The sequence below is a fragment of the Protobothrops mucrosquamatus genome, unplaced genomic scaffold (genome assembly GCF_001527695.2).
Source record: "Protobothrops mucrosquamatus isolate PMUCROS unplaced genomic scaffold, P.Mucros_1.0 scaffold620, whole genome shotgun sequence".
Lineage (NCBI taxonomy): Eukaryota > Metazoa > Chordata > Lepidosauria > Squamata > Viperidae > Protobothrops > Protobothrops mucrosquamatus.
This window is the reverse complement of record NW_015386916.1, coordinates 564,353-588,818: the sequence shown is the minus strand read 5'-3', so window position 1 is coordinate 588,818 and position 24,466 is coordinate 564,353. Positions and strand designations below refer to the sequence as shown.

The window sequence follows — 24,466 nt, the reverse complement described above, 5'->3', positions numbered from 1 at the left end:
AGTGTTCATGGATCCTGGTTTTTAATTGACATGATGTTTCAAAATTTAGCCTCTGTGTTAATGTTTCAATAAATTTGATAACTGCAAAAAATTCTAGTGATTCAAACATACAGGAATAAACTACAAACACTCTGATGAAACATGTGGTTTGTAAAACAACTTTCAGTAGCAACATATTTTGCTACTGAAGAATCTATCTTCACAATTAATGTGGTTTCATTCTTTACCCTGTAAGGTAAAAGCTTGGTAATTGAGATTTTTTTTGTACAATTAATGGATAGAGAAGATGAAGTGGTTTTCTAAGTACTTAATTTAGCATTCCCATTCTATAAATAATAGTTTGAAGCATTTGGAATGGTGGTCTAAATTGAAAAATGGACTTCATTTACAGGACTTGGAAAATTATTTCATCTCATTTAGTTTCTCTCCGGTTTAGCATATAGTCTGTCTATCAGCAACAAATCTTGAATTGCTTATAATTTGGGTTGGATCAAGATTTTTCCAGGTTTTCCAGAGGGGAGAAAAAAGAGAAAAGCCTGAACAAATTCCAGCAGAAAAAGATGCACTTAATATTGGTATTCTCTTTTATCTTTATGCTTCCTTATACTCACATAAAACTACCCAGCAGCCAGCCCTCAAATATTTTGCTACCTTTTTCTTTGAAGACTGGCAACAAGAATAGCAACAGGAGAAGCCAAATGACTTTTTCTTTTCTGTCTTCCTCATCTATCTCTTCTTCCCATGTTTTATGAACAGCTGAAGGGTCCTAAGGAATAACTATAATGCTCCTTGTCATGATGTTATTCCCGGTAACATTTTATATGCAAACAATTAGAATCTAAAAAAACTCCTATCTGTCTGTTTTTAACTTATCCATGAAATACTTGAAATACTCTCTCTGTTTCTGTAGCATTCTAGCCTAGATATGATTGATTAGTTGATTGCTAAATTGTAACTATTTCCTTTGACTATATTCACTTGATATGTGAGAATGCAAAGGTAACCTGAGGCTTCTCAAACTGGAGGATGGATTGAAGAAGATGTAGACTATAGAGATTTTACTACTTCAAGGAATATGCTTGGATGTTTTCACCGACTCTCAAATAATAGAACAGATCGTCTGATTTTACATTAATTCAGCATTTGTACTATATAATGTATGTATGTGTGTGTATACATATTCATATAATATATGTATATGTATACACACACATGAATTAATGAATGAATGAATTAATTAATTCTTATTAAGGAAAAAGTCCTGATATGTTTAATATTTAGCCCACATGCTTCATAATTAGAAAATTTTCTATTTAATAAATATCTGTGAATGGCTCTCCAAACTTCTTTAGAGAGAAACTGTCTTAATACTGATTCATATTTCAATAGCAGCTTGTGAGTTTGAGGAGGAATGTACATGAAAATGTGAAAAATAAATTGTTNGTTCTATTTGTTGTTACAAATAAGAAAGATCTAGGATCTTTCTGATCCCCACAATTTATTTTAATCATTAACATGGGCTTTAGGTTAAATAAAATGTGCAATTCAGTCAATCAGTCCCCTACATTTGTTGCTGCTTACTTTCTAAGTAGAATGAAAGGTGGGGGTTTTTTTGAGCTGATTTTTTTCCCTGCAGTACTTTTTTCTGTACCAGATACTTTTTAATACATGTTGAGCAGAACTTGAGGAAGAGAAGTTGCTTTCCAAGGAGCCGTTGTACCCAGAGTTTATTGTATCTTTCCCAATATGATTGCAGGTTTTAAAAATAATTAACCACAAATTTATGATTGTGCATGCATAATTATATGTAATCATAAGTCATATATTAAATGCAAAGCAAATCAGTACGTTAGCTTTCCTCTTCTCTGTATATCTCAGTGAAACTAAGCAATTTTTTTTATTATATTCTCTTTTTGACTTTTTTCTCTCCTCTTTTCTCCACTAATAGGATGAATCATCCATGTTCTTCCAGTTTGGTCCATCGATAGAACAACAAGCTTCTGTTATGCTGAACATCATGGAAGAATATGACTGGTACATTTTCTCCATTGTCACTACCTACTTTCCTGGCTACCAAGATTTTGTCAACAAGGTCCGTAGCACTATTGAGAACAGCTTTGTTGGCTGGGAGCTAGAAGAGGTACTCTTGCTGGACATGTCTCTGGATGATGGAGATTCAAAGATCCAGAATCAACTCAAGAAACTCCAGAGTCCTGTCATCTTACTGTACTGTACTAAGGAAGAGGCCACTTATATCTTTGAGGTGGCTAACTCTGTAGGACTGACTGGGTATGATTACACATGGATTGTGCCCAGTTTGGTGGCTGGAGATACAGACACAGTTCCATCTGAATTTCCCACTGGACTCATCTCTGTGTCATACGATGAGTGGGACTATGGTCTTCGTGACAGAGTGAAAGATGGAATAGCCATAATAACCACGGCCGCCTCTGATATGCTATCTGAGCATAGCTTTATTCCTGAGCCCAAGAGTAGCTGCTACAATACACAAGACAAGAGGATCTACCAATCTAACATGTTAAATAGGTAAGGGAAATAAATATAATAATAAATTGGTTACTCACAAATTCAGATCATAATTAAAAGGCATTAAAATGGTTGCAGTTTTTGTGTAGTGTTCGAGTCTCCCCCCCCATTGTATATGATTCTGAGCCAATGCAAGACTAATTGAGTATTTACCTGGCAATAAGGAACATGTGCATGAATATGAACTTCTTGATGACAGGGAATGATAACAATTATATATTTCTAATGTTGTAAATTATACTGTTGTTCTGGAACTATTCTCAGGTTCTCCTTCAAGATGTTAAGTATAACCGGTGGAAACATTTATCAAGGAGACTCTTAAAATAAGCTACTTTTTAAAAAAAAATGGTAGATGTAAATGTACAGATAAAATTTTGGCAAGATATGATAAGTAGAGGAACAGAAAAACTGTTGTACCAGGGAGATAAGAGCAAAATTCAGATACCATAAAATAGATAAGTCAGATTAAGAAAGGAAAAAAAATCAAGAATATTGAGGTCATTAGGAGAAAGTATTAGGAACAGGACTGGCACAGAAAAAATGTCATAGGTCAGTATGAAAAAGCAGCCTGTAGGTGTGGTAGATAGGATTGGGGTATGATATAGTGATAGTAGTCAAGGTGCTGGCCTAGAAATAAGGAGATCATGAGTTCTACTCTTGCTTATGCATGAAAGCTGTTTGCTCGACCCACTTTACAGAATTGTTGTGGGGAAAATAGAGGGAATATAATGTATTTTCTCTGCCTTGCGTTGCTTATAATGTAGTAAAGTAAAATGTAGCAAACAAACAAATAAATAAGATACATGTTTGGTGTACTATTTGGTGTAATTAGTGTAAACAGTACCAAGAAAGAGAGGATCTTTTTCTACCCTGAAGTGCGAAGCAAAAATTTGCATGCTAGTCTGAAAGGTAGATTAATTCCATTTAGTGAAGTTCAAGGAGAGGGAATCTACATAGATAGACTACATACATCCATTCATTTGGAATATGGGTTCAGCCATTGAATCTGTGATTTGACTGGTTGTTTTGTTAAGCCAGCTTCTTAAGGCAGCATGCAGGAGAAACAGGTTTTTGCTACAATCTATTTTTAGTAGGTATAATTTCCCAGAATTCTACTGGGTATTTGAGAATTTGAGCAATTGGACCTGTCATATAACCAAGACCTATAATATTATGGCCGCTCTGTGGGATGAAGTTACAGGAACATATTGTTAAGAAAGTAAATATCAGATTCTGATTTCAATGAGATGCATATTCATAATTTTGTTAAGGATTATGGCCTTAAATTTTAAAATACTTAGCTAGAAACAAAAGCCAGTGTTCACCTATTTACAGAATCACCTTCTTATTGGAATATTTTATTAATGTGTAGTATAAATAAGCAGGGCTTTTTTTCTCATAGAACGCCCAGAACGGAGTTCCGGCACCATTTTTGGATGGAACCTTGTAGGGTAGGCAAGGCGGGTTGTATGATGTGTGTGAGTTCCGGCACCTTTTTTTTTTTTTTTTTAGAAAAAAGCACTGTAAATAGGACAGATTTTGTTTTTGTTTTTTCATAAGAGCAGAAGTTAAGTTGTGATCCATGAAATATACATACCAGAATTGATCAAAAACCCTTTATTTGCAGGACTCTTTAGATTTGTTCTATGAGAAGTAAGATAGATTCTTTTGCATATGTTCTGTTTTTCATTTTTTATTTTTCATAGAACATGGCGTCTACACATAAACATTCAATATGTGCAACAGAAAAATGATTGCAATCACAGTTTTAAGCTTCTTTTCTAAGGAAAGTTAGAGGTTTTACATTTTTTAGTGGTTAGAGGTTTCTCTTGCCTTATAAGTAGCAGTCAATGAAATGAGAGGCTCACAATATAGTGCTGATGTAGCTGATGTTTTGTGATTCCTCAAGTTTAATGGGGAAGATCAGAGCAGAAAATGTGGGGCTGCTGGTTTTGAAGGCAGCCATGCATACATATAGTGTCACTTTCATTTCTGGTTCGAGAGAGAGAGAGAGATGAAACTCTGAAGCTGCCAAAGCAAGGGATTTCAGACATCATTATAAACTCACTATACTCTTATATGGGAGATTCTGTCTCTTTGGCAAGAAGAGTCCATGTACTGTAAGCAGAAGGTTATAAATTTTAAATGAAACTGTTATTCATAAAGTATTTCCATGAGGCCCCCTTTTTTTGCCCTGTTTAATAAATGTGGAGAACTGCTGACAAGATGATGAGGAAAGGAAGGGGCTAAAAGAGCAACGTTTATGGGCTGCCTTTATGTGATGATATGAATGTCTTGTAATATCATCATATAATGGTCCACAATAATAAGTTCCTTCCCGCAGAAAAATATATTGCTGCTTAGTTTCTGGGAAAAACCGTAGTCCCCATAAAAAGCATGCTTCTACAGGAAAAAAACCCGTATGATTCCTTACAATAATTATGCTGCTACATGTTGCTCTTTCCTTGAAGATTCCCCTGCTATTTAGCAACTGATAACGCTGAATACAGTGGAAGCTGAAACATGGTTGCATCTGAGAATACTAAAAATATAAAAAAAGCAAAGACTATAATCCAGTCTGTTTCAGACTTCAAAGATTTCAAAGGGTATCCAGTCACATCTTTTTATTTTGAGCAGCAGCTCCTATTCATATAATTGAAATGGGGCAGGAGAGCAGGGCTGCCACCTCTCAGGGCATGGAATTAGATTCATGACATTCCTGACTGAGACAATGGCTGCAAAATGAAAAAGAACAGTTTCGAGATACATCTTATTCAAATTCTATAGTTACTCATTAATACTACAGTATACTCTAAACTCCTTCCTGCTGCCCATAAACTCCAGGCTTTGCAAAGAGCTGCTCCTATTTGGAGTTGCTTTGGAAAACAAGAGATACGGTTGTCATGTCTACCTTCTGTCTTTAATAAACTTTATAAATACTTTAATAATACTCCCATGTGCCCAAATCATGATAATTTTTTAAATAGTTTGAAGTGCTACAATAGTTTTAAGAACAAAGTTGAGTGCTTTTTTTAAAAAAATAGGGACAAATTTGTTTGCTGTTGTTGCTGCTGTCTCATAATGCTTGCATTGCCATATGATTCCTTTTGCGATGTCCAGAGGTGCTTGGCTTTCTCTCTTCGTTTCCCATTTTAATCTGAGATCTACTGTTAATTTATTCTTCCACTCACTTTCTTTCCAGCTCCTGGATTATTTCATGGGGAGAATGGCATCATTAGGCTGGACCCAAAGGCCTTTAGTGATATCAGGCAAAAGAATCCCAGTACAATGAGTCAGAAGCTTCAGCTATGAATACATTTGCAGCTTCTGGCTGCCTATAATAGTGGTATTATGTTATCATAATGTTTCTTTTGCCAGCTGGTAAGCAGGGAGGAAGAAAAGGTCTGTACCAGTGGCAACAACAGAAGTGGTAAGAGGCCAGGAAAGGAGGTCAGATGGTGGAAGGCGATGGTAGGCAAGACTGGGACCAAAGAAATAAAAAAGAGGGGAAGGGGAAGGAGGAGGCGGGCAAAGTCCCCCAAATCCAGGAATGCTATTGCAAAGGAACCGCTTCTCTTCCCCAAATCTACTTAGAATTTTCCTTCCAAATTTATTGTCTTATTATTTTTCCAAATCTTCTGAGTTGTATACCTGAATTAGGTCTTGTACTTTCAGTACTCTTCCATTTTGTCCATCTGCCTTTTCGAACCCCTATATCTCCTCTGAATATTCACTGAACAGTTTATATGAAAGGACCCTCTTTAAGTGACACCTAACATCTCCCTTTTAATAAGCAAAATGTTTATGGGTCCCGTGAGCTTGTTGATGTGCGAGAATGAATAATTGGCCCAAAACACCAGAATAATAAAGTGAAAACAGTAAATAACTATGGCACTTAAGTAAATAGCTGCTGATAATTTTGTGTCCTGTAAAATAATTTGATTCTTGAAAGAACACACAGGTCTGTTTTGTATTTTATTAATTGACATTCCTTGCTGCTCCCAATGTTGTTTTTAACTATATTTCATGATGTAAAAATAGAAGTCGCTATGTTGCTATGGCTCCTTGGATATTTCTAAAACCTCTTCATTTTCTCCAGTACATTTTCACTTAAAAAGCTGGTTTATCAAGAGATCAACTTGATGTGTCCTCTGAAAGTTACATCTCGAAGAAAAGTATTTCCTGGTCATTAGGAACATCAATGCAAATATTGGAAGTGCTCAGTGTAGCATCTGGCCTAACTTAGCATCTAGAAATCCCTTATTTTATAGGTTCACAGTTTGACTAAACAGTTTGCTTCATTTTCCAGGCCTTTCCCACTTCATACGCATTTAACATTTAAAGTAAATGGCTGTTGTATTATGATCTAGATTGATCAACATGCTCAAAAAAATACTTAATTCAATTTTATATATATGTAAATATATACCTGTGTGCATAATATTTTATAATATATAAATATATATATATATATATATATATATATATATATATATATATATATATATATATATATATATATATATATATATATATATATATATATATATATATATATAATCTTAAAAACAATACTAAAAACCGAAGACTGATTTCTGGGTGTGTTCATGATAAAAGCATACAAATGCAAATGAGCACCAGGAAAAGTAAAACCTTTAAAAAGTTTAAAAAGTTTTAATAAATAGTGATCCAAGCTTTCACCGGCTCTCTGCCGGCATCTTCAGGGATCTATGTAGGTCAATGGGAGGGCGCTTCTTATAATCAAGCCACCTTTGCACCCAGCCCATGGGTGCTACCGTGACGCCCTACTGGCCAATCGCCGTTCTAACCCCGTTCTCACTCCGTTCAGCTGATCTACCAGAGCCGTTCCTATCACTGCATAATCACCCCACTCCCCTCTCTCCTCCTTCCTTCCTGTCTCCTATCCTGCAACCGTACCTCTCCCTTCATTCGGTCTTTCCCCTTCTCTCTCATACCCTTAACCTCCCCCCTCTCTCTCCCCACTGGGGTTGCTTGGCACGTCCGTAGGGCAGCCGCGCGGGAACGGGTAATCGCCCCTAAAACGGGACGATGCTGTTCTCCTTCTCCCCTTTCCATAACCTCCTCCCCCTTCTTGCTGTCCACACCACCCCCCATCTTATCCGGTGGTCGCCGTGCCCTACCTGCCTGATCTTTCTCCCCCCCTCCTGCCAAAGCGTCTTTCCCACACCCTCTATGTCTCCTCCTCCCTCAGTCAACATTCCTTTATCCCTCCGCAGGGAGGCCGGCCTTAACTCACTCCCTTCTCCCCTGTCGGTTAGCTGGGGGCACGCGCGCACATTAGCGCTATTTGCGCTACCCCTCCCCTCATCCTGCAGCCGTGCCTCTTCCTTCATCCGCTCTTTCCGCTTCTCTCCCATACCTTTAACCTCCCCCCTCTCTCTCTCCACCGAAGTTACTTGGCGCGCCCGTGCAGCAGCCACGCGGGAGCGGGTAATCGCCCCTAGAACGGGACGATGTTGTTCTCCTTCTCCCCTATTCATAACTTCCTCCCCCTTCCTCCTGTCCGCTCTACCCCCCGTTCTATCTAGTGGCAGGTAGGGGGCGGTGGCCACTATGTATATATGTATATATGTATATATGTATATGTATGTATATATGTATATGTATATATGCAGGTCTTGGTGTATTCGGGTCTTTTCCCGTGTAAGATTGAGAGTATCTTGGTGACGTTTCGACGAGGTCCCACTCGTCATCTTATATATATATAATTAACATGTATTATTTTCTGATATAGCTCTTCAGCATTGCACGGACTATCATGAATCCCATTTAACACAAGAGTGTGGGCAGCATTAGCATACAATTTTTTAATCATGCATTTTACCATTTTACCAGCCCCGATGACTTTAAAATTATTGGAATATTCTCAAACCTGATATCTTTAAAGTTATTTTTCAATTGCAACATGTTCCTACATTCAGCATGCTTGTTTTAGCTAGAGATGATTGGAGATGCAGCTCAATATATTTGTAGAATGTTAAATAGCTTCATTCTAGAAACGTATATAGAAATTGTTCATCCAACTTTTAAGAAAACATGTTTTCATGTGGTGGGTTTGAATTCATCCTTCAGTTCTTAGTGTCCAGGTTTTGTTTTGTTTTGTATTATATATTCCATCTGAGAGTCATATACATAGGCTAAATAATGCTTTCTCATTCAAAGAGATCTATAATTTTGATACAAGGATGACATTGAAAAATTTAATATCTGAGGAAAAATATATTTAATTGTCTGTTTCATTCTGAATGTTTGCATCATTTATCTAGTAGTTATATTAAACAGCATCTGCAGTATATGTTTTTCTTTCTCATATGCAAACAGACTTAAAAGATCTGACATTTGCTTTGATAATTTGAATAGTGACAATCACCTTAGAGATTTATGAAAAAGAATAGAATAACTATATGCAATAAAGAAAAATTATGAAATTTATGAAAAGATTAAACTTTTTAAAAAGAATCAACTTGGGGGAAAATGGAACTACATCTGCATGGAAGGTAGTAACTAGTAAGCAATGTGTACCCCAAGGTTCTGTTTTAGGCCCAGTACTCTTCAACATCTTCATGAATGATTTAGATGAGAGAATAGATGGGGAACTCATCAAATTTCCAGATGACACTAAACTGGCAGGAATAGTCAACACCCCAGAAGATAGCTCAAGATTCAGATGAATCTCGACAGAGTTGAACATTGGGCCCTATCTAACAAAATGAAATTCATTGTAGAAAAAAAATAAAGTTTTACACTTAGGCAAGAAAAACCAAGTGTACAGGTACAGATTAGATAAAACCTGGCTCAATAGTAGTAACTGTGAGAGGGATCTTGGAGTCCTAGTGGACAATCACTTAAATATGAGCCAGCAGATTCTGCAGCTGCCAAGAAACACAATCCTAGGTTGCATTAACAGAAGGGTAGAAACAAGTATTAGTACCACTTTATAAAGTCTTAGTAAGGCCATACTTAGAATACTGCATTCAGTTTTGGTCACTATATTTTAAAAAAGATGTTGAGATTCTGGAAAGAGTGCAGAAAAGAGCAACAAAGATGATTAGGGGGCTGGAGGCTAAAACATAAGAAGAACAGTTGCAAGAATTGGGCATGTCTAGTCTAGTGAAAAGAAGTACTAGGTATGACATGATAGCAGTATTCCAATATTTAAGGGGCTGCCTTAAAAGATGGGGTCAACCTATTTTCCAAAGCACCTGAAGGCAAGACAATAAAGAATGGATGGAAAGTAATCAAGGAGAGAAGCAACCTAGAACTAAGGAGAAATTTCCTGACAATGAGAACAATTAACCTGTGGAACGGCTTGCCTTCAGAAGTTGTGGGTGCTCCATCACTGGAGACTTTTAAAAAGAGTCTGGACAGCCACTTGTCTGGAATGGTATAGGATCTCCTGCTCTAGGTTGGACTAGAAGACCTTCAAAATCCCTTCCAACTCTGTTATTCTGTTAATTAAAGGTAGTATGCATAGTCTTTTTTCAATATTTTTTATTAAAGATTACCTTATAGAAGTGAAACTTATAAAACTAAATAAAATACATTAAAAATAAAAAATAAAAAGTGCAGAAAAAGGAAAAAATAGAAAAAGAAACCTCTCCATTCATCCCCAGAAAGTATAATCAACATTAAGAACTTATCAATATCTCTTAAAATAAACCAAAATCTCTTCATTCCATATCTCACCTGATTTTCTGTGTACCCATCTCTAAAACCTCACTCTCCCTATTAAAACAGCAAAAGTCAAGTTTTATTAGAAATAACCACATAAGTACTATAAGTTGCATCTATTATACTCAATCTGAATTTTTCTTTTCCTTTTAAACAAACCTCACTTCCTCTCTTCAAATAATCAAAATTCAGTCCAACTCAAAAATAATTATTACCAGAAATAACCATTGTCATCCAGTCCTAATTAAGAAGCCATTAAATATTCCTCCAAATAACACCCCGTTATTTTAACTTTGGTCAAATAAATCAATTTTATAGTCTTTCTTCTTTTGGAAAACAGTCTTTAAAGTTCTCAAAGAAATTCTAACATCTGCCTTCTCATATTCTTGCTTCTCTTGAAATTCTTTTTTTCATCTTTATCAAGCCCTCTTTATATTTCAGGGCAGCAACTCCAGGAAACCCCTTTGTAAATTCAGTATAAGGAAATAATCCAAATAACTCACCTGTTTTACTATTTTTATTTCTTTCATAATTTTTAAGTTATGATTTTCATTTATAAATCCATTATATCTTTCTCCTTCATACAAGATGTAATTTTTAATCCTACCTGTAAATTACTTTATTCATTGGGACTTGATTCTCTGCAATTACATCAGCAGATGGTAGAAAAAAGTTAAATAGTTCCAAAATCTCCCGTTGCCATAAGTCATATGTTTCTTTCAAAATAGTTATCTGGGTGCCTCTAATGTTTAATCTTCAAAGACTTTTTGTCAGTACAGAATGTAAACAAAGATCTTTCTCATGGGAGAGGATCCTTTCAATCAACATCAAAATCTTAAATCAAGCCCATCAGAATCCTTAACCCATGTGAAACTTTATAAAACCCTTAATAATCTTCCTTGGTGTATATTTCAAAAAATACAATTCTTAAAGTTATAGTTTTGGTTTGTTTTTTTTAAAGAATTGAAGGATATTCACCTGGTGATTTCAATATAACTTACCAGTCTGAAGTTCTTAATATTTAAAGAAAACTAAAGAATAAAAAATAAAGTGTAAAATAATAAGAGTCAGTTGAATTTAGAGTCCATATAGGCTTATAAGCACAATGAAATCCTGCCATTCTCAGTTGATCCCAAACTGATCACAGAAACATAGTTCCTGCCCTCCATTTACTCACCCACTCACTCACACTCACTCACACACTCACTCACACACACACAGAGCAGTTATATGGAGTGCATGTGACTAATCTGAGGATCCCTCTGGAGTTAGATTTCAACTGCCGATTCCTGAAATTGGGCGCTGTTTCAGTGGCAATGTGTCCTCCTCTTTTAGAGGGACATCAGTTCGCCATTATGAATCACTGGAAGTGGCTCAAAGGTAGTATGGATAGTCTAAGCAAAATTGGACACTGGTTTTATTTTCATACTATTGTAGTTTTTTAAATTCCAAAAATTTCTGTACATGAAACTGAAATAATTAGCATTAATCTATTATTAGAACGTTATGGATGATGTAATTCTTTTTATTATTTTTAGCACCCCCCCATATTAGCAAGCTTGTTACTTTCACTCAGATTACTACATTCTTATTATATCATTATTTTACATTATTTATATATTTTATATGTTATATGTATAAACTATGGTCATATTATTTTATATTTTGAATATATCAGCTTCACCATAAATTGATGAGATAGCCATATCTATGGAATAAAATACTCTGCCCTGATTTCAATCCTGTTTTAAGAACGCTAGTATCTAACGTCACAACATATAAGTACTTGGAATTACTTTGATCCTTAGCTAATTATTTTTTCTTGGTATTTTCAATTATACACTGCTTCTCTTTTCCTCTGTCAAAACACTTAAAATGGAAGTTATAGGGTTTCCAAGCTTTCTTCCACTTGGTTATTGATGATCCCATCAGCTTCTAATCTAAAGTGCCCTTTGGCGGGCCTTATTCTTGTCCTTACATTGCCAGCATTCAAAGCAGTGCAGGATAATTGGATCTAGTCACCCCTTTAATTGTTTACAAGCTTCAGAATGAAGTTAGATTGAGGATCTTATGAAAATTTAAATGGATGGCTACATTTGGCTGCCTTGTGCTGCTCAGAACACTGAACAAAACAAATAAATGAAGGGCTCAATGCAGGGATCAGTAACAGGCATTACCACAAGCCTACAAAATATATTTAGAATCTTTAGATCTCTAGGATTAAATGGTTTCACTGTTGGATTAAAGAAGTAGTGAGGAAGCATTGGCACAATCTATAGAACTGAAAATAATCAGATAATATCATTAACAGATTCCCACTGATGGAAGATGACAATAACACTGCATCACTGATGGGACAAATAGCCATTATAGAGATAATTAAGCAATTCCTTTTTAAAAAGCAGTTTTTAGCCCTATGTATTGGCTGCTTTTTGCTTATCAATTTAACAATGATTGGTATACATCTTTTTTGATACATTATTTTTTCCACAGAGGAAAAGCATCACCCACAACTGTAATGGTAATTTTTCAAGTAGTGCACAGGCTAGAAGGGAAAAACATTTACTTAATTATATTGTGACATTTTATGAATAATTTTGAAATGGCTATGTTGCTGAATTCAACAAGAATACCATGAGCCTGTTTGTTTTCAGACTGTCATGGCCATTATTCTACATGAAGGTGCTAAAAACTGTTTGGATTGTTTGAACACTAATTGGACTGCATTTGGTCATTGTTACCCCTTAGAAATTTGTTACAGTATTTCATTAATGGATCAGGATTTGTAATGAAAATTACAGCTTCAGAGTCTAAAAGATAAAAATAATGTTTTGAGGACTTGTGCATAAAATAAAGGTATACTCATGCTTAGAGTATATCTACTGAAATCCATAGGATTACTTGATTTTAGTAGATCTACCTTGAGGGTGACATGCTAAGATCCAATCTGGTGTCTTAAAAGCAGTTTTTGTATTCTCTGTTGATACTTGTTATGAGAACCTTCTATCAATAGATCAGATAGTTATCATAAAATAACCCTTCTATTCATCTTCAGAACTCTAAAATCACTTGCAAGCATTGATAATAATAAAAATGAGGCTGAGAATAAGGGAGATCAGTGGACAAAAATGATATTATTTCTGACATATTAATTAGTACCTTGATGCAGATTAGCAGAATAGTTTCAAAAATTTTACTCTTTTAACTTTATTCTTCTCAAAGGTATTGGAAAAAAGAAGAGATGACCACAGGGAGCAGGGCTCAAAAGCACCCTCGCTCTCATCTATTTATTTAGTCAATATTACCAAATGGATACCTGTTCAAATAAATTAAAATAAATCGTTCTTGAACTGCTTAATTTATTCAAAGAATCATTCTTTAAGAGAAACTTGGGATAAAAATATACATTGGCTAGGAAGCTGCAGAAAACAAATTAAAAAAATTAAATTTAGAAAATTGCAGGTTTCATTGCAATCTAGAACCAGATTAAATTAAAAGTTGAAATTTACTTTAATCTATATCCTTGTTTCCCCATAGTGCTGCATCCTCCTCCTCCTCCTCAAGTAAATGTTCATTCTGGTGGTGAAACAATAAACAATCTTTTGTTTACATTCTTCTCCCTGTGTAGATCTATGTATGAATGTTCATGCAGTCATGAACTAGTCTGTATCTAGTTCACACACTTAGACCGTTCACATTTATTCTCTAGTTCTTTCCATCTTTCCCTCCTTTCTTCTTCCACCATATCTATATCCTGTATCCTATATTCTTTTCCTTTAATCTTTTTAGTTTTTTTAAGCTCTCACTAAGTCTTTCCCACTCTTTCCATCTTCTTCTTCTCCTCAACCCATTCATTTTCCTTCATATATTTATTTTATCCACTCTTCCTAATCACATTTCTTCACATTTCTCTATTCACATCCTTAACCATTTTCTCTGGTTGAGAAATCATCAAATTATACTATACTGTTTTTTTCTAAATTCTAATCTACTTTACCTAATTCATGTTTGTAGCATTCTGTGTTCATGCTTTAGTCTCACATTTCATCATCAATCTCCCTTTTAATCTCTTTTAAGGGGGTCATTACAATCACTGGATCTTTCTTCCTCCACTTCTTTTTACCCATTTAGAAAAACATTTTCTTACATATTGTGTTAATTTGTAGTTTATCTTTCTTGACAATTTTTGGAGTAAAATATGGGAAGGAAGAGATAATTGGGAGTGAATGAGCAAATGAAAAACAACTGAGGTCCTGAGGTGATACGACTTTCTGTCCCCCTGAACATTTAGGCATTTTAAAAACTTCCATTTAATCTTTTCTAAAAGGAAAGTTGGCATGTTGCACTATTAAAGTGCCAGCTTTTTATATTTCATTTCTTTCTAAATATGTGTCTCTCAGTCCCATTTAGAAAATAAAAACATCAAGTGACTGTGATCCAGTGCTTTGTTTATCCAGAGAAAAGAAAAAAAGTATGCTGTAATTAGTGGAAAATTAATTTTGTGAGAGTAACAGATAAGGCAGCTTGCATTTCACCAGTTGGCCTTCTGGTAAACCAATGTGATGGCTATACTTAGTATCATAATCATTTTATGAATGATAAACCCATTGAAAAGAGCAACAATGTTATGCACATGTGCCCAGGTGTGCCTGGGAAAGAGGAATGCTCTGTATTTATTAATCAAAATATCATATTGTGTGAATGTCATGATTATTATTATACTTCCAGGATTATGGAGCTACTTCCTTCAGCTGTTGATTTAGTTATGTTTAAGAAGGTCTTATTTATATTTTTCCAGTCTCTTTAATAGCCTTTTTTACTATGAGATACTAGCCAAATGAATTCTTCTATCAAATTAACACAACAAGCAGCAGACTGAACTTGTTTTGAAGTAATAATAATTTTGCCCAGTTTTATTATCTGAATAAAAATTTAGGTGCTTTCCATATTCATATATCTTATGTGTATGTTTATATGCATATAGTATGTAAATGAAGGTAAGACTTCTCTTGCCTTGATTGTTGACTGGGCTCAGAAAAAATGCTCTTGTTTATTTTTGCCCACTATCAATATTAAAATCTTCTATCCAAATTTTTTTGCCCATTGTGGACATAACTGATTGGTATGATATCCACGTTGTGATTACCTGATGGGTATATCAATTTGCAGCAATAATTATAAACCAACAATTGATCTTAATTAACCCTAACCTGTTTGGCAGGAAAAATAAAGTGCTAGGCAGCCAAAATAAACAGTTGTAATGGTGATTGATGGACAATAATCATTGGCATTCAAAACTTCTTGGTAGTCAAAAAAGGAAAAAAGAACCAAAAATATTTAGGATCAGTAGAAAACAGGGTGAAAATAAGGAAAAGGATCTGGCTCCTATCATCTATACTTCTCTCAGGTTATACTTAGATTAATTCCTTTGTTCATAACAATATGAATAACAAATATAGTCCCTCCTATCATCTAGCTATTAATCTACGCAATTCTATTTTCTCCAGTTATTTTTATCTTTGAAAATACAACTAAGATAACTGGAGAAAATAGAATTTTAACATATTTCCAATATTTGAGAAACAAATTCCCAAGCTGTACTGTATACAAATAAATAAAATAACCAAAATATGCAAGTAGGTGATTTTTAGTTCTAAATAGGAAAATCCTTTTCAGGGTAGTATTTATAACAGAGCATAATAAATGTGAATACAGGTAAGGAGTTAGATAAATTATTGTTATATAAAAACTATACTTATTATTGTACAGTTAAATGTCTTCAGGGCAAATGTATTCATCCAATTGGAGGTTTATCCAGAAGTCTGATATGGTCCTTTTTCAGCATGGATTTAGTGCTTTCTGAAAAAAAGAATGGGGTGCATTTTTCTTAATAATATATGGGCTCTAGATATTGTCTTTTTGATACCTGTTTTGAAAATGCAGTATTTACCAACACTGTTCTTACTCAATTATCAATTTCTATATATCTGTATGAAAAAGATACTGTTAAATCATTATTTTTTAAGGGTTACATGGTAGCAGTATTCAATATTTAAAGGGATGCCACAAAGAAGAGGGGGTCTATTATCCAAAGAACCTGAAGGGAGAACAAGAAGCAATGGATGGAAACTAATCAGGAGAAAATCAACTTAGAATTAAGGAGAAATTTCCTGACAGAACAATTAATCAGTGGAATTGTTTGCCTTCAGAAGTTGTGGGTGCTCCATCAGTGGAGGTTTTTAAGAAGATATCGGACAGCCGCTTGTCTGGAATGGTTTAGAATTTCATGCTTGAGTAGGGGGTTGGACTAGAAGACCTCCAAGGCCCCTTCCAACTCTATTATTCTGATAGCAAATATACAATAGAAAAAATGTTATCAATTGCAATGAGAAGCATCATTTGTGTGCAAAATTATTTGAGTGAGCAAATGAGCTTATGTTTATGGCCTTCTCAGTCTCTGTACTATGGAATTGGTTGAAATGTATGTATGAATGTGAATATGAATGATAAAATCATTATGTGCTTGGATGAATCAGGGATTCATTAAAGCAAGTACTTACCTCGCTTTTTTATCATAGCATGAAAATCATGAAGCCTTAAATCTGTGATTTGGTTTATGCTCTTAAAACCAGCAGGAACGCTAATGAAGAAGCAATAGCTAGGCGTTGCACTTTTTTCAGCTATGTAGGATATTTTAACAGTCTGACATTTTTTTTCAGAAATTTCCGTTGGTAATAAAGTATTGTCAAACATTTGTCCTAATTAAATGTTGTTAATAATATAGTATATTACTGCCGCACATTAATTTATTTGCATCATACATTGGCACAGTCCAGTTCGGTGCCTTTATACTGCACTTCATCTTGACAGGATATTTCTAATACAAACAAGATATTCCAACAAGGTTAACAACAGCTTTGCTTTTTTTCAAGATAATGGCAGGATAAACAGTATTTCAACATGGTATTGGTTTGAATCACACACATATTTATCACAGAAGATGCAATTTGTCTTTTGTGTTTGGCATAATATAACACACACCTTTTTTTTAAAAAAAAATTAAAAGCTGACAACTAATAACCAATAAACAGTTGTAAGAAACTATTGTAGTTATATTAGTTTGATTAGCCTCTAAAGTTATTATCTCTGCAGTGTTTTTTAAAATCCAAGTGTTGTCTAGACAATGATAAATCCAAGAGCAGTTTAAATGATGATGGGCATTCATTCTACCTGATGGCTGGATTTTAAGAATGACTGCTAAATGTAAAATGTAGATAATTTGATCTATTGCCCAAGAGGCCACAAGCATCCCATTTTGCAGCCTAAGCAGATGTATTATACCATATGATTTACGATTTTCTGTAATTTTCACATTTAACAAATTCTACCCAAATTTTCTCTGCCCAGTTTAAAGCAATTGGATAGTATCTAGTCAAAGGCTTACATAAGTTAATAGGAATCAGACTCCATATTCATTTGTTAACTGGGTCAAAAGGTGGCAAATTCCAAAGAATTCCAAAGAGATTTGTAAGTTTAGACATCATCAATTATAACAGGAAAGTTTTTAACCACAATTCCTTACATTTCAGAAGAGAAAATATATATCGATTATGTTTCTCCATCTTCCCTAATTTAGTAACAGGGCAGTATTCATCATGAAGTGAGTACACTGCAAAACATATTATTATGTGGCAGAGAGATAGCCTCATAAGCTTTTAATTTGGCTTTGCACCTAGCACCATGCCAAACTACAGTTATGTTTATAAAAAATATTGGCATGACTTGATTTGCTTTAAATAATGCATTATGTAGTAAATTGTTTCCTATTAACTATGTTGATAAAGAAATCAATGTGCATTTCTTAAAATATATCCACTCAGTCTCATTTCACAACTTTACTTTTGCTATTGGAGTGGTGATACTGAATGCTGGAGTAGAAGGTGAAAATACCAACATCCATACATCTTGTGCCAACCTATATTCATTGGGGAAATAGAGTTGGTAGTTATGGCTATTTTAAGTAGGTCTTTGATTCTCTTTACAGAATATATCTGTTGTAGACAATTCTCAGCCTTGATATGCTCATTGGGTATCATTCTGATTGGGTATAATAATAAAACGGTCTGTGTAAAAAGGGTGGATATTATTCAAGGAAAAAAACTGTTGGAGACAACTAGATAGTTGAAAAAGAACAAACTAGAATTACTGTTTTTTTCCTGTCTCTTATGTTTTTTTAATACTTCTGAAAGAAAGCTAAAATACTTGAAAGAGAGTGTTGAGATATATTAATTATGTTCAAGCTTGGCAGCCTTCGTTCTTGTTTTAATTTGGGCAACAAATTAGAGGTATTGGTGTCCAGCTGCTATGATAATTAGGCTAAATCTCTTATAGTAATAATTTGTGTTTAGAAGTGATTGACTATTGTCATTCAAAGTGTAAAATTTCCCAAAGTTGCTACATTATTTCATTAAAAGTATTGAACTTTATGTTTTGTTTTAAAAATATTTTTAAAAGTTGTCATTTGCTACTTGTTTTATTAAATGGAATTTAATGTTGTATACATTCTCCCCCCCAAAGATGGGTAAAATCAATTTATTAGACAATGTTTAAAAAACTTTTGCCCACCAATTTGAGCATTATGATGCTCCCCATCTGTTATGAAATCCAGTATGCTGCATTGGTCAGAGTGGCAGAAAAAGAATGCAGATTTCCAGTTGTTAAAGAAGTAGTTATGATATCAGATTTTATTTTTTCTCAAATGGTTTAGGTATTATAAAAATTGGGAGATGAATTTTATGTCTCATTTTGACTTCCTTGGGGAAACAGAAGGATAACAGGATATCACTAAAATAAAAGGATACATTTGCTCTGCTTTTAGTAATGAACTTAGCTTTTGAATGCAAACTGGTTTCTCAAAGCTATTGCTATTTTATATTGGTCCAGATGATTAATGTTCAGTTATTGTCACAGGATTTTTCCAGTTCTTGAAGCCTAGCTAAAGGGTCTCTACAACTAGTCAATTTCAACATTGGCTGAAAAGAATTTATTCAGATCTGTAACTTATAACTGTGCTATGTGTAGTAATTCCCTTTCCCCCTTTGACTATTAGGACTAGATGAGGAGATCCTATTCAATAATCTGCAGTTCAGTGATGAGAAAAGTAAGCTCCTGTACTTAGGCAGGAAAAAAAAACCAAATGTACTGGCTTTACAGTTCTGTGAGAGGGATCTAGCTATCCTAGTGGACCACCACAAGTATGAGCCAGCAGTATGCTGCAGCTGCCAAAAAAGCCAATGCAGTCCTAGGCTGCATCAACGAGAAGTGATACTATCACTTTATACTGCACTTGAGACCACACTTGGAATACTGAGTCCAGTTCTGGTGGCCACAATACAGAAAAGATGCTGAGACCCTAAAAGGAGTGCAAAGAAGAGCAATAAAGATGATAAGGGATCTGGAAGCTAAATCCTATGCTGAATGGTTAAGGGAACTAGGTATGTCTAGCCTAAAAAAGAGAAGGATTGGGGTGCCATGCTAGCTGTCTTTTAGTACTTGAGGGGCTGTCACAGAGAAGAGGGGGTCAACTTACTTTCCAAAACACCTGAGGGAGGGACAAGAAGCAATGGGCAGAAGCTCGTTAAAAAGGAGAAATTTCCTGATATGAGAACAATTAATCAATGGAATAGCTTGCCTTCTGGAGTTGTGGGTGCTCCCTCGCTGGAGGTTTTCAAGAAAAAAAATGGAGTTCAATTTTTCAGGTCTCCTGGCTTGGGTAGAGGATTAGACTAGAAGTCTCTTCCAGCTCTATGATTCTATGATTGTATGACTATGTTTACACTTCTTCAGTCTTCCATCACCTCCCCAGCATTTTAGGACTTTTCAAACATTACACTCTGAGGCACTGAGATCATTTTTAGACCTCTTTACTGTCATTATTAGCCCAGGTTTCCACTTCTTATGCATCTCCTTCAGAATAATAGTCTCATTAATCAGTCATATAAATCTCCTAAAACGTTCCCCCAATTTTTTTTCTCATAGTTTGTGTCTCTGCTTTCAATACCTTATTTTTCAGAATAGCCTATCTTTCTTAGGCTTGTTTATCTATTAAGATTTTGAATTGTGTGTATGTGGTTCACCTTGATTTTTTCCCTAAAAACTCTGTCATCCTGAGCTCCATGTTATGTGAGCGATTTCTTTAGCAGGTTTTTTTACCTAATTATCTTGAACTTTGAAGAAATAAGATTCTATAATAATAATTTTTAATGAATTTTAGCACTGAATATATTTTTTCATCACATTTTATTTCAGAGTTAATCTTCTATGAAAGTACAAAGGATAGATGCTAGAATAATATCAGGCAATTCAGTTTTTTTAAAAAAAATATTTTTAGAAAAAAGAACCCCAAGTCTTACTTTAAATGACTGGCTACATGAAGCACCATAGTAATTTACCTCTTAGTGCTACATGAGGTTTTGCCAATTGTCTTGGATCCCTGTCAGGGGATGCCTTCATTATACAAACTTGAGAATGGCTAAGGCATTATCTATTTCCAAGGTTTCAGTGATTTCCATTGCAAGGGTATAATTTAGAGGCATTGCTCAGCAAATGGTTACTTGGAATTCATTGTTCAATTTATTAGTAGCATTTAAGAAGTTTCAGTATCAACTTGATAAGCCAGAACATTGCATTTTGAAAAATTTTAAGGATTCTAGTTCTAAGTTCTATAGGGAATACTAAATAATAATGAAAGATGTTTCTGAGACCACCATAAATTGTGGACCCTTTTAAAGCCAACACAAATATTATATTTGGAAAAAGTTCTACTTTTATATTCACTGAAGTTTTTGAAGAGCTGACTGCAAACAGATTTTCATGGCCCCTGCATGGACTTATGTCAAGCTGTATTCAATGAAAGCTGACAAGCTGACAGATTTGATCTGTCAGTGGAATATGGGGAAAAGAAGATGTCTCTTATCTCTGTATCACAGTTACAAAATATCAGACCATGATTGTGCCAGGAAAGTTCTTGAAAATAGTATCTGTCTATATCCAGATAATATTTTGATATTAAACTATAATGAAGTGCAAACATAAAGTTCATGCTAAAGCAAATTCTTGTTTTTATATCTTTTGTTGTTAAGTAGTTAACATGTTTCTAACAGCAGACTCTTAAATAATGTTAATACCAGGATATTTACAAAACAGGAATAATGATTTGTTTCAAACGCAGAAGAAACTATCATGTTCCAGAAGTTCTACCAATTTGTTTCAAGTCAGCCACACTTTGGCAAAACCGAATCCCAGAACTCTGGTTGTTCTGTTTTTCACACAAAACAGAATTTAAACAGAGAAAGTAGGGCAAAGCTAGTGTGCATTGTCCTCTCTTTTCCTTCCTCAGGTCTCAGCACAACATACATCAATGTTATTATTTTTTTAAAAAAAGTTAAAAAAGCATAATAAAAAAGATGAAAAACTTTATAAAAAGGTCTTAGTAGCCAGCCCTCCCTCCCTCCCTCCCTCCCTCCCTCACTTTTTTCTCCAGATGTTAATGCTACTTTGAATATTTTTATATTATATTTTGGACATTATTACCAATTTCTATTTGAATTTTCTTGACTGCTGTCATTTTTTATCTTTTTCTTCAAAAATCATTTACTAAGTGCCTCAGTTGACCTTGCTATGTGATATTCCTGCTTGAGTTTAGATTTCTGCTGTAAACATATACCATTTTTCTATTACTTTATTTTTTTTTTATTTTAGTCTCCCTATTTTGTACTGATTGCAAGGTTTTCCTTTTTCCAATATTGTGCCAAATTGACTCTTGCCACTGTCAGATATATTTAATAAATTGTGATGCCTTTCATTTTTATATGTTGGTATCACATGTAATATAAATATTTGTGGTTTTAATTTGAACTTATTTTCAGAATTTTCAAAATGTTTTGATGTATTTCTTTCCAGTATTTTGAGTGATTTTGCATAACCACCATGTATGATAAAATGTTCCTTCTTTACTACAGCATGTCCAACATTTATTGTTGTATGATTTATCCATAATTTTCTTTTCTCTGTTATCTTCCTTTTTTCTCTCTCTTTTCTAACTTGATGTGCCAGATGTTCCCTGGCTTGTTTACTTTTTCCAAAATGATTTTATCTGATACATTGTACCTTCTTTTGAAGTTCTGCTGTTTCCAATAAATCTAATTGCTATTTAACTTTACTTAGCCTTCCAGTATTTATGGATCAGGATTGGTTTTGTGAATCTGTTCTACTTCCTTTATTTTCTTTTCTAATTGTGATTTCTATCTATTATGTTCTTTCTTCTGTTTTGCTTCATGCCTTATTAAGGTTCCCCTCATATAAGCTTTACTTGTCTTCCATACAATTATCTCTGACGTTTGAGTCTTGTATTTTAGGATGCTAAAAAGTAGAACTTGACATTCTTCATAACATCCTTTCAACAATTTGAGTAATACAATCATTTCCCACTTCTATTTTTTTTTCTTTTCAAGCTAAACATTCCCAACTCCATTGATCTCTAGTCCTATGACATAATTTCTAGTTCCCTGATCATTCCTGTTGCATTACATTTATATTTTTGGAGCCATGTCACACTTCAGTTTATGATCAACTAATGTTCCCAGATTTTTTCAAAAGTACTATTACTGGGACAAACATTTCCTTATTCCAGTGGTGGTGAACCTATGGCATGCGTGCCAGAGGCAGCACTCAGAGCCCTCTCTGTGGGCATGCATGCCATGCCCCTGAAATGGCAACCGTCCCTCTTCAACCAGCTGCCCACTAACTCACCAAGGTCCCACATGGACGGATGCATCCCAGCATGGCTGGTTTCCCTCCCCCCCATCCCATCCCTCCTGGCCTTGCATGCTCTCCTTTTCCTGGGCATGACCCATTGCATTGCCTCTTCAGCTGTTGGCCAGCCGTCCAGCTCAGAGGCAGCTTCTCTGAACTGCTGGTGGCGGGCTGTGGAGCCCCAAAGTGTGCCGGTCGAGGGGCTGGCAGGCTGTGGCTGCTGACAGACACTGTCGGCCCCCATGTGCTGGCTGGCCTCTGTGTGTGGAGGCTGATGGTGTCAGGCAGCAGCTGCCCTGGCCCCTGCCTCACCTTGCCCTGCAACAATGGCACCCCCACCCTGCCTCGCCTTGCCTTGTCTCACCCCGCAGGATGAGCTTCCTGCCCCACCTGCCAGATCCACCTGTATCTCCAACGCTGCCCGGTCCCCACAGGCATCCCTCCCCATGAGCAACATCAAGGTGACCATGACTACCTTGGCCACACCCACCCAGTCTGCCATTACCACCACAGCCATGCCCACCCAGTGGGCCACACCCATCTGGCACCTGGCAATACATAAGTGGGTTTTGGGTTGCAGTTTGGGCACTCAGTTTTTAAAAGGATCGCCACCACTGCCCTATTCTATACCTGTATATTCTGTTTCTATTTTCCAAACTTTCTGAGTCTCTCTTTTAACTCCATATCTAAAGATAGCTTCTCTAATAGTTACAAAAATTATTTTAAATATTCTGCACAACAGAGATAGCATAAAACTATTTGGTTATTTACTACATACAGTTACCATTTTCAGTGCAAACTAATTATCAATACGTATTTGTTTTCCTTAAATATGCCCTCTTTCTTGACAAACTAACTAGTTTTGAATTCCTAATGAACAGGTTACTTCAAACTTCAATTGGATAATTTTATTGCCTTAAAATTAAGAAATACTTGAATGCCTAATGAACTGGTTACTTGAAAATCAATTGGATAATTGTACTGACTTAAAATTAAGAAATTTACATTAATTTAATAATAAATTAAATATTAAGAAAAACCTCTCACTATATAGGGAAATGTAAATGCCTTGCTGTTCTAATACTTTTCAAATTGAGCTTAATTCTGAAGAGATAGCTATATGGTTTGGTGACAAAGTCAGGCTTTTCTTTTCCTCAGTTGAATGAAGACAAAATATATTCTGACCCAGTTGCAGGATTTCAAGAATAGGGATGCTTTCTAAGAGAGAAATTTAAACTAATCAATCAATATATTCAGTGTTATATTTAGGCATCTGCCTATTGATTGCTATGAGATTGAGCTAAGACTTGAGGTAGTCATTATGGGATGAAATTTAGATTTGTGACAAATACTAAACTTCCCATAAAAGCAATAATATTTGCTTTTCATTGAT

The 24,466-nt window shown here is 35.0% G+C and overlaps 1 protein-coding gene across 1 annotated transcript in view; it reads left to right on the top strand.

Annotated features, from left to right (window-relative positions):
- GRIN2B (glutamate ionotropic receptor NMDA type subunit 2B) overlaps positions 1 to 24,466 on the top strand; it is a 218,117-nt gene that overhangs the window by 82,517 nt on the left and 111,134 nt on the right. Inside the window, exon 2 of the mRNA XM_015817669.1 lies at positions 1,949 to 2,547. Coding sequence (XP_015673155.1) covers positions 1,949 to 2,547 — 599 coding nt within the window. The remainder of the gene's footprint in view (positions 1 to 1,948; positions 2,548 to 24,466) is intronic.